The 11,663-nt window shown below is 36.9% G+C and overlaps 1 protein-coding gene across 5 annotated transcripts; it reads right to left on the bottom strand.

Annotated features, from left to right (window-relative positions):
• Positions 1 to 8,546: 8,546 nt before the first annotated feature.
• LOC149153512 (protein TRIGALACTOSYLDIACYLGLYCEROL 3, chloroplastic-like) lies at positions 8,547 to 11,341 on the bottom strand. 5 transcript variants are annotated; one of them, XR_016262863.1, is made up of 4 exons: positions 9,550 to 11,341; positions 9,307 to 9,391; positions 9,101 to 9,196; positions 8,547 to 8,968 (listed from the first exon to the last, which is right to left on the bottom strand). XR_016262863.1 is itself a non-coding variant. In XM_089440645.1 (3 exons), the coding sequence occupies exons 1-3, from the start codon at positions 9,717 to 9,719 to the stop codon at positions 9,158 to 9,160; spliced, it is 294 nt and encodes a 97-aa protein (XP_089296771.1). In that variant the 5' UTR covers positions 9,720 to 11,336; the 3' UTR covers positions 8,547 to 9,157. The 5 variants fall into 5 exon arrangements, 1 of the variants encoding a protein (XP_089296771.1); XR_016262864.1 differs by having other exon boundaries at positions 9,105 to 9,196; XR_016262861.1 differs by having other exon boundaries at positions 8,547 to 8,947; positions 9,550 to 11,340.
• Between the last annotated feature and the right edge of the window lie 322 nt (positions 11,342 to 11,663).

Genomic DNA, 11,663 nt, shown 5'->3' with positions numbered 1-11,663 from the left:
TATAAAATATAAATTCCAAAACAATGATGGATTCAGATAAGCCAAGATGTCACCTTCGATGAGAAAGTAGCATATTGGAGGTCTAAGGAAGTCTTCGTAGATTCCTCGGATAAAGTAAAGCAGGAGGCCTCAAGCAAGGGAAGAGCACTCAAGTTCTACAGAATGCACTGGAAGGCTAGAAGGGCCTCAAGATCCAATAGAACTAAGCATTGTTCCAAAGATCAAGAAGAGACCAATGTGGCTTAGATCCACATTAGAAGAGGAAAAAGGACATGTAGCTCCTTGTAGCACATCTAGAGAGGTGAAGAAACCTAAAAGATTCTCCAACTATGCAACTCTCATGACAAAACTCATTGATGAAGAACCTTCCACATATGAAGAAGAAACTAGTCAACAGGTTTGGAAGGAGGCAATGAATGAGGAATACCAATCAATCGTGAACGATGTTTGGGAAATTGTGTGAACGCCTGAAGGGAAGTCAATGGTGACTTCCAAGTGGAATGCAAGATTAAGCATGTTGCAGATGGGAATATTGATAAATACAAGGCATGGTTCGTGGCCACAGAATTCTCCCAGAAAGAGGGAGAAGACTATGATGAGACTTTTGCTCTAGTTGTGAGGTACACCTACATTAGATCCATCATCCCACTTGTTGCCTTTATGGGATGGGATCTGCGCCAGATGGATGTAAAGAATGTTTTCCTCAATGACGTGATTGAGGAAGAGGTGTAAATAGAGCAAACTCAAGGATTTGAGGTTTATGGAAAGGATTCTCATGTTTGTAAGTTGAAAAAGGCCTCGTATGAACTCAAGCAAGCTCCAAGAGCTTGCTATGCTCATATGCACAGCTATCTGACAAGACTGGGATTTACCAAAAGCAAAGTCGATCCAAATCTTTATTTTAAGGTTGTGAAGAATGAGCATGTGATCTTATTATTATATGTTGATGACTTGTCTCTGACATGTGTCGAGCCTCTTATCATTAAGTGCAAGAAGCAGTTGGCCTCTGAGTTCGATATGAAGGATCTTGTGTTGATGCATTCCTAATTGGGATTAAAAGTATGGCAGAAACCTGGTGAAGTCTTCCTTGGTCAAGGAAAGTATGTGTTAGAGATCCTTCAGAGATTCAGTATGATGGATTGCAAATCCATGGCGACTCCCATGGTGACTAACTTGAAGAAGTTAAGAGGCTCTGACTCCAAATTGGTAGATCCATCTATGTACAGGTAGTTGATTGGCATGTTGTTGTATTTGGTTAACAACGGGTCGAACATATGCTTTACTATCAACATCTTGAGCCAGTTCCAGGTAGAACTGAGACACGAGCATTGGATTGCAACAAAGCACATCTTGAGATATTTGTGTGGTATAGTAAACTATGGCTTGAGGTATGTTGCAAACAAGGATGTACAGCTTCAGGGATATACAAACGTTGATTGGGCAAGAAGTGTTGAAGACAGGAAGAGTACCTCGGGAGTATGCTTCGGTTTGGAATTCATTATGATATCGTGGATAATTAGGAAGCAAAGGTCAATTGCACTCAACACGGCTAAAGCAAAGTACCTCACAACCAATGAGGCTTGTACCGAAGCAGTATGTCTCTGGAAGTTGTTTGTAGAATTGTTCGGCCAAGAGTTGGAATCGATGGTGATACATTGCGATAATCAAAGTTGTATGAAGCTTTCAAATAATCTCGTGTTCCATGACAATTCAAAACATATTGAGATCAAGTACCACTACATCTATAACATGGTGCAGAGGAGAGCAATAAAGCTCGAGTAGATCTCCACCAATGAGAAAACAACTAAAGTTATGATGAAGTCGTTGCCAAGAGACAAGTTTGTTACTTCAAAGACTAGTTGGGGCTCATGGAGATCACCCCTCTCGTTGAGAGCGTTGATTTGTCTGTAGCATGGATGGACATTCTCCCAAAAGGGAGAATGGGTCCAAGAGACCCAAAGGGCTCAATAAGCAGTGTTGAGTGAGTGCCTCTTGGAGGATTACCCTGATCACAAACCAAGCATGGTGGAGTGAGGTCCTTCAGCATCTCAACCCTAATCACACACTGGAAGGGTGGAGTAAGGCCCTAGACCCTGATCGCACACCGGATAGGGTGGAGTGAGGTCATGTTCAGCATCTAGACCCGATCACCAACTAGAAAGGGTAGGTCGTGGCCTAGAGTGTTCACTAGGAAGGGTGAGTGAGTGCTTGCTAGTTGAGGGTCTCAACATTTTGGCCTAGGTAGCGGCCATGGGATTCAAGGATTGATCACTCTGGAGGAGTGAGTCCTGATATGTTGATGACATTGCCATGGGTTTGGTACCACCTCGGATATGGCCACTAGTGGATGTTGATGATAGATGATGATGCTGGTAATAATGAATAACCTTTTCTTTAGAGAAATTTGTTCAATTTGAGAACATCTATGACAATGATTATGAATACCTCCCTAGTTAAGAGGGAGTGTTGAATTTGTAACTATGGTCGGTCTTCATAATGTACATTTGGTCACTTGATGTAATTGTATTTATCATTGTAAAGCATATTTATAAATGTTTGAGTGAAAAGAAAAATTATTCTCAGTCAAAAGTCCCATTGCGACTTTTAAAAGATGTAAAGTTGAATTTTTGAAATGAAAAAATGTGTCTCCAAAAATGACAAATCGGTTTCCCTCCAAGTCAAGTCATCCTTGTCCAAGAGGCACATCCATTGACCCTAGACAAACCACTATATAAAGGAAAAACAACCTCCCCATTTACGCAATTCGCATCCCTCACACAAAGATAGTTTCTAGGCAAGTGAGCGAAGGACAAGAAGGACGAAGAAAGATGAAAAGAAGGTAGAGTTTCCTCTCTCCTCTCTCTCTCTAGAAACTCACACGTGTGGAGTAATCTCTCTCTCTGTGGTTCACATTTTTCTGGAGAAACTATTGTAGGGGAGCGAAATTTCTGGGTTACTAGGTAACTACAGCAAGGCCGAAATTATGGGGTAACTGGCTTTTGCAGAAGGGTCGAATTTCTGGAAGTGCAAGATCAGATTGGGTGACTTGACTTAGAGGAGAAGACCAGGTTTGACCATAGGTCTAGGTGTGTCTCTCATTGAACAAGAAGAATTTATCTATTGAAAAGGTTGTTGGGTTTCTCCTCGTAGTGGGTTTTCCCCAGGCAAATCTTGTTTCTCTTTTTTGCATTGTGATCTCTATTGTTCTACTATTCTTTATGGTTGAATTTCTGAGGTATAATTGATGAATTATATATTGGTATAAGTTAAAAGAATATCTACATCAAAAGTAATTATCAGAATTTCAAAAATATTGTGCTAACCCTAATTGCACTATAAAATCAGTAGCCACGAATAACAAAATGGGAAAACCAGCCTTGAATGGGGCTTAGTCTATTCATCTTGGAATCTTTAATCAAATATTGTCATGGATTTATATGTCTCTTCCTCCTCCACCCAAAAACCCATAGAGAATTAGGGTGGACGAAGAAATTATTATTATTATTATTATTATCCACTTTTAAGGTCACAGCCAAGCTAGACACCAAATTGGTGTATGAGACCTCGTATTTGTGGGACAGGGGACCCACCTCCACACAACGATTTGATTGTTAAGTCTACGAAGTCATACATACTCTACCCCCCTCTGGTTTTGAACCTGTGACCTCTTAGGAGGAAACACATGCTCTTAACCATTAGGACCACTCAAGTTGTAAGGAGCATTAGGAAATAAGGAGCATTAGGGAGTAAAGGGAAGGCCAACAACCATGCCCCTTCATTTCCCATTCCTCAACCTTTACTCATATTTTATTTTATTATATTCTTCATTTAATTAGTTTTTCTGTCTCATTCAACTTATACATTTACATGGCTTTACCAAAGTTAACTAATCTTCATAAATTGTTGGTTTAATCATGTGGGTATCGTATTCCACCCCTTTACCAGTTTGGATCAATTTCAATCAAGTTCCCTATGGTTCTCTTCTTCAAAATCCAATGTTGTTTTCTTGTGCTTTTTATGGCAATATTTTCTTTTGCACCGTGTTTTTGTCTACCATTTGCACTACTTCATTATAAAAACAGTGCATTGCATATTTCTTGGAAGAGCCAATGTTATTTTCTTCTTGGGTCTCTAAAGGGGATTCTTTCAAAACTTTTTAGAGCGTTCTCCCTTTCGAGACTACCAACTTCATAATGGTGCTTCACCTTATTCAACAGGGCTACTTATATTTCAGTAGAGTTGATATGAAGCACTATATGCAATGATTGTCATATGGAGAGTTGTGTCTTCAAGTTTTACTTGATTTGTCTTCAAGGATTAAATAGCTTGCAAAAGTAACAATTTGCAATAGGGGTCTTATAGATGACACTAATAACCCAATTTAGACATATATGTCCGTGCACCCATATGGATTTGATCTATTGTGCCAAACCCAAGTTAATGTATGACTTCATCAATGTTACATTTCAAGGTTTTTGGATCAAACTACATTGGGCCATATTCTAGTAGATCATTGATATGATTCTCTCAATACATAGGTTATATTAGATGGAGTTTTTATTCAGTGTTGTAGAATCATTTTAACTTCCTTTTTCTAAGGATTCCTCTACAAATATTATTTAACCTATTAGATGATTCTTTCTCTAAAAAAGCTTCATGTACCTCCCATTCTTGAAGTACTTCTACACATTAGGGGAATTTTAAGGTCAAAAATGAGCTTCAAAACAAAAAATGTACAAACAAAATCAACTTTAAAAAAACCAATAAGATTCAAAATGATAATGTCATCCCCAAGGGTAAATATTTTTGGAGGGAACAAAAGAAAACTATTTTTTGAATTGTATTTTTGGCTTATCTCCCTATATGTCTAATCAATTATCAATTGTAGGCACATATTAGATGCATAATTTTATTATGTATCAAATGAATACCCACTTTGCATACTTTTGAGTAGACCCACACCAAAAAAATTGAAAATACATGAAAGGAACATGTTTACCCAATTTTTTTCATGTGCAGATTATTTTCATGTATTTTCAATTTTTTGGCTGTGGGTCTACTTAAAAGTATGCAAAGTGGGTACTCGTTCAATGTAAAATTAAATTTCGCACACAACGGATGCCTATAATTGACAATTGAGTAAACATATAAGGAGATGAGCCAAGAATACAATTTTTAAAAAATAGTTTTCTTTCCTTTTCTTTTAAAATTCATATATTTTATTTTATTTTTTTTCTGTGGGGTTCACAAACCCCAGAGATTGGTGACTGCTACGTCCACAAAATATTTGTACCAGGCAGATCCACCCGAAAGGATCACATCATTTCGACTCAACCATGGAGCTTGAACCCAAGAGTGTTGAGAGAATTAAACTCGTGGTCTCTCAAGTGCAAAGGTACTTTAACGACAAGGACTTAACCAATTGAGCTAACCCTAGGGGCTCATAACTTTTATTTTATTATTTTAACTGTTATTTTATTATTTTGATAAGGAATCTAAAACATGTTATTTTCATGTATTCTCCTTTTGTTTAGTGTAAGTCTACTCAAAAGTATGCAGAGTGGGTACTTGTTCGATGTGAAATTAAATTCTACATCCAATTAGTGCCTACAATGGACATTTGAATAAACATATAAGGAGATAAGTCGAGAATACAATTTTAAAAAAAAATGTAGCTCTCTTTCTTTTCCTTTAAAAATTGGTAACTCTTATTTTATTCTTTTAACTATTATTTTATTATTTTCTTTAGGAGGCCCATTTTAAACCTCAAAATTCCTCTAATGAAGACTTCTACAATGTTATTAAACTTTATGGATCCTCATTACAATGCACATAGGTCAAATGATTTTGCTTGTTTGGCATCCCTGTTCAAAGATATGATGGTCTCATAATGATCCACCATATTTGGAAACATTGTTTATGTTCTAGGACATGGTGGTTTTCTAGTGGATGCCTCATTTTATTGTGTTGTAACACATGCCTCTTAGTTATTAGAGTTGGTTCATGGTGATATTTTTGGACTTATAACCACTTCTTCACATGGGGGAGCTAGGTACTTTCTCACCTTCCTTGATGCAATCTCTATTCACATTTTCCCAATATATAACCCGCCATTTTGCATAGATAATTTACGAAGGATTCTATGGATAATTCCTAGCATATTTCAATTAATCTCTACCTTCAACTAGGTGATCCTTTTCGATGTACTACACTCAACGGCGTCAAGATCACATACATGTGTTACCCTTTGTAAATTTAGTTGATCAACATGCGTCCATGGATCCTTCTCGTATACCTCTATTAGAAGCTACCCTCACCAATTTGTGGAACGATGTTAATATTGGACATATAAAATTCAAGGAGGGTGGTATCTTCACTATGTGGCTTGCATTCAATGTTAAAGGGGGGAACTATGGTGTAATTGTTGGGTATGTGTCATATTCTTTGCACAACTAGCTCCACACACAATTTGTATGAGTAAAGCAAGCACAACAACGGGGTGGAAACGCCCCCTCCCGGTCTGAAGGAGTCGCATGGGAGCAGTTAGGCTCTTCAGTTTGAAATAATACTTAGTAGAGCTAAAATTAATCTTTGTGCAAGTAGAATTTCATTTAGCCCCAAAAATTGAAAGGTAGTTAATGGCAGTGACAGAGATGTACACATATCCTCACGTCCTAGTTAATGGTGTTGTAGTGGGGATGTGGGGAACATAAGTATGGCCAAGTTGTATTAGATTCATTAAGGCAAGAGACGTAGGGGATATGTCTGGATACATGGACATGCCCTTTGTGGGTCTACCTAACCCAAAAAAATAAAATAAATGACAAGCCATTTCCTAAGTTCTCCACATACCCTCTATCCCTAGTGGAAACACACACCCTACATGAAAAATTTAGCACTTACACACTTGTACTCACCCCCACACCCATGTACCCTAGTTATTAAGAATTGTATCCTTTCAACCAACGATTAGGCTCTAGGGTTTGAAATACCCAACATAACAGAAATTTATTTTTGTGATACAATAGTGGACTTTCATTTAGCCCCCAAAAATTGAACGTATTTCATGGTAGTGATACACAAGTACACATACCTTGCTTATGTATATCCTGGAGGGAGAACATTATACTAGCGATGTGGTTACCACATCACATACAAAATCTATTAGGGTACAACAAGACACAAGGGATTGTGTCTTGATGTGTGGACATACCTTATGGAGCAAGGCAGGACCACAAATTCACTACATGTGGGTCTACCATCCAAAAACAAAACTTATTTAAAAAAAAAAAAAAAAAAAAACTGATCGCTCCACTTCCCTCCACTCTTTAAAGCTATTCAAACCATAATTAGCTAACTTCTACCACTTGTTATTCATTTTTTTACTAGAGGTAGAACATTTACCCTCTACTCTTTAAAGCTATTCAAACCATAATTAGCTATCTTCTACCACTTGTTATTCCCTTTTTTACTAGAGATGCACAATATTCCATTGTTGGTTATTCATTTATCATGTTATTACTTCATGGTTTTCACTGTTCAATGGAATGTTTAATTTAATGTTTGAATATATTTAGGGCAGGATTCCCTATATGCTGTATATCTCTGTGGTACCCTAAATTTGGCAGGGGTACAAGAACTGGGTACACATCCCCAGATATCAAAAAAATGATGTAACATAGTTAATAAAATTTTGGGGGCAGGATCCCCTATATGCTCTATATCTCTGTGGTACCCTAAATTTGGCAGGGGTACAAGAACTGGGTACACATCCCCAGATAACAAAAATTGATGTAACATAGTTAATGGAATTTTGGGGGTCTCCACAAGAACTTGGTATGCATCTCCACCTACCAGAAGCTTGGTGTAACACAGGTTATATTGGTTGCCGCATTTCTGCTATAAAAGGAACTAAAATCTATAATAATTAGATAAGCTGCCCAAATTTCCTGATATGGAACCAGTTCCAGAAATAAGCCTGCCTTCTCAAAGTGTGAATCATCCATTAGCACAATGCAACATGAATCATATACCAAATATTGTATATTACACCAACATCACAACTACATCATTCAAGTTTCACTGCAGTAATGTCATCCACTGAGGAAGGTTAAGAGCATGGCTTGACAGATTTTCTATCATTATATACCACAGCAAAGAGACATTCAACAATGCACAAATCCTTTGTTAGTGTGATACAAATTGTATCAGCACAATAGAACAAGAATTGAATGTCAAATATCAAACATTTGCAATGCACAAGAATCGAATTACAAATACTAGAATTTTCTTTTTCTTTTTTCTTGTGATCTTTCAGGGGTTTCTTCGTTCTTTCTGGATTATTTAATCTCTCATTTGTTGGCCACTACAGAACCTTAGACATACTGGTTAGATTTTTTCAAGGCTGGAAAAAGCCTGGAAACCCACATATTTCCCATGAACATGGAGGAAATGGACCAGAGATATTTTACGATTAAAAAACGACTTAGCATACCTGTCCAGAAGTTTCCTGGCTGGAGTCTTCCATAAACATTTCCTGGCAGGAATTGAAGAGGAGAGGGTGTTTCTTCTACTTAAGATGTTTACGATGTACTGAAATTTTGATCATGGACCTAAATGTAAAGGTACTGATAAATATGGAAATACAGAAGCCATTTAAGCATCATGTTTGCAATCTTATAGAACAGCATCCAACTCAAAAATTGCGGTATGTTTGTAAGAGAGATGTCAAGATAACCAATATATCATAACCATAACAAATTTGTTACTCCATGGCAGATAGACCCTGTATGACCATATTCCTTAAAGTTGCCAAGCAGCAACTTCAGAATTCACTTGCAACGATCGACTGATACTTAAAGCATCATCTGTGAAGTAGAAATGTATTTTGAGGACCTGACGTTTTTTATGTCTTCAAATACCAGAAGACCACTATAGAGTACGTGACCTGATTGTCTCAAGCAAGCACCTACCCAGTAAAGACCAGTGATAAAGATTCATAGGAACAATAAAATTAAAACAAGTATGATAAATAAAAATAAATTTGTTGTTATTGATACATGTGTACATGCAACAAATCTTTCAGGCATGCTCTTCTTACCTACCAATTTTGTAAAGATGGTAATTTTATTGACAATAGACTTTTCATATAACTAGTTTAGTATTTAATAGGTCCCTCCAAGCTCCCTACTGCAAACTGCAATCAGAAAACAACACGCTAGTAAATGCATAGGATTAGACAGTCAAACTTTACTCTTAACTGAGCACTCTGGATGTGATCTGTAAGAACTCTTCAATAAAAGTTACCTGTCGCACAATGGGATTGGTTGATGTGTCAAACTCGTGTGTCATACCCTGCCAAACTATCTGACCTTCGTGGAGGAAGAGCAGCCTGGCAAAGCCCTGGTATTCAAGTTAAAACCACCAAAAGATGCAGTATGCATGCAGCCTCTCAGCTGAAATGTTCCAGTTTATAACAGTGGTTGGTGTGCAAACCTAAATAGACTTGCATTTAAAATAAGAGGAAAATACCTACATATCTAAGATTACCTGTCAACTGCTCGCCTTATTGTGCTATGCTGATGGGTTACAACAATATACGAAGCAATCTTTCCAGGTTTCCCCACTGCATCACGTCCTTTAATGTGCATTGCTCGGATAAGATCCTCGACAACAGTGGATGCAATTGGATCAAGCCCAGCAGTTGGTTCATCATACATTACAACCTTGCATTAATCCATAGTATATTCTTTCAAATTGAGCTATTCACACTTTCTTTCCATACACATTGTATGACTATCATGTCGAAAAGGATAAGGTAAGAAGAACAAACATAATTACAGGTTACATATGTATGAAAAATGAACTCGCACAAAGACAACCAGAAAACTGCATACAAGTTTGACTAAGATGCAACATAAATACTCAATATATGCAAATATAAGATATGTCTCCGTAAATAACATGGATAAATGCCCAGTGCAGAAGGCAATAAAACAGAAGTAACCAAACATGCCAGTTTATATCCATACATTTTCATGGCTGCAAGAAGCTCATAGTGTCAGCTAAATAAACTAACTGGTTAACCTTGACAGTATATACTATATTCCCCAAAACGATATTTGGAACATTGGCTGAAACGCATACAAGCAAAAATGCATCCATAAAAAGCAAGAGGAGAACTCAATTTCAGCTAGGCAGGACACGTGATATTCCATAAACAGAATTCCTTCTCTTCATTAGCTTGTTGATGTGTCTGCTATATCATACGTGATGTTTGACCATATAAGTTAAGTGCCACTTTTCCTTTACCATTGTTTGGAGACTTGGCAGTCATTTACTATTTTTCCAAAGGCACAAAAATGTGAAGACTATCTAAAATATGCACATCTAAACATGCAAACTTTTAAATTAGTTATCATATATGAATACACATATCACAGCATTCAACAATCCATTGCAATGTCAATTTAAAGGTGAGGGCATTCAACAATCCATTGCAATGTCAATTTAAAGGTGAGGGATTAGGAGTTGATGTTCGAAATATTGTTGTCATTGATATCAAAGACAGGGAGACTACAAATTTACAAGATAAAAATTGCAAAATGAAGATTGTCGAAAATACTGTTTGGATACCTAGTTTTTTTTTGCCTAGTTTGCATAACCAGTTTTTGAGGGCATTTTTACTCTAAACACATAGTTCAAATGAGAGCATAGGATATATAGTTGAAAATCTTATTCTGAGACCTTTCCAATGGTATATGGCACTCCCTCTAACTCCATAGGAATGAGGAGATCTGAAAGATTATGTCAGGTCAGCCCAATCAGTTTTACAAGTCGACCATAAGTGAACACGGAAACACTATAAATAAAGGATAGATGAGTGGATTTGAAGATCACCCAACCAAAGACGAAATCTGAAGTGCACAAGAGAAGCTGGGGAATATTCTTGGGGTTTTAAAGATGAAGCAAAAATGTGATTTGTGTAGTTAACAAGTAATCTTGGCATTTTGGCTATAAATTTTCTTCTAGAATGTTTCAGACTGAAATTTTGAGGAGATAGACTAAAGATCTTCGTATACATGCGTGAAATTTCGCGCATTGGTTCCCTATGTTTTTGGAGATATGCTCTGAGAAAGTTAGGGTTCTTGAATGCTTCCTAAAATCTTCTTCAAACAGGTCAGTTTGGCATTTTCACTATAACTTATTTTTTGAGATGTTTCAAACAGTGGAATCTTGAGGATACAGAAGCAAGATCTCTAGGTACCTGTGGTAAAAATTTCAGATTTTGGTTTGCTATAATTTCATAAATATGCCCTGTGGACGTTAGGGTTTCTAAATACTCCTGAAATCAGTTTCAAACATGTCAATTTGGTATTTCACTATAAGTTACTTTCTAGGATGTTTTACACTGAAATTTTCAAAGCCCTGTGGAGACATAGCAATACCTCAAGTTAAAATTTCAAACTTTGATTCTATTATGAACCTTGCGCCTTAAAAATGATAGGAAACAAATAATTACAGTCCTCTTTGAAGGGGAAGCCTCCTTTTACAATGTATAAAATGTAAAAGACAAGATTTGATGATCCTAAGTCTAAGTCTCCCTAGTATATATATAGGTCTTTGAATATGAAACTTTGATCTGTAATACTCTGATATGTCTT

Source organism: Pinus tabuliformis, chromosome 9 (assembly GCF_031772625.1).
Source record: "Pinus tabuliformis cultivar Carrire ecotype Pingquan chromosome 9, CPIR1, whole genome shotgun sequence".
NCBI lineage: Eukaryota > Viridiplantae > Streptophyta > Pinopsida > Pinales > Pinaceae > Pinus > Pinus tabuliformis.
The sequence above is the reverse complement of the archived record's forward strand: the minus strand, read 5'-3'. Positions and strand labels throughout refer to the sequence as shown.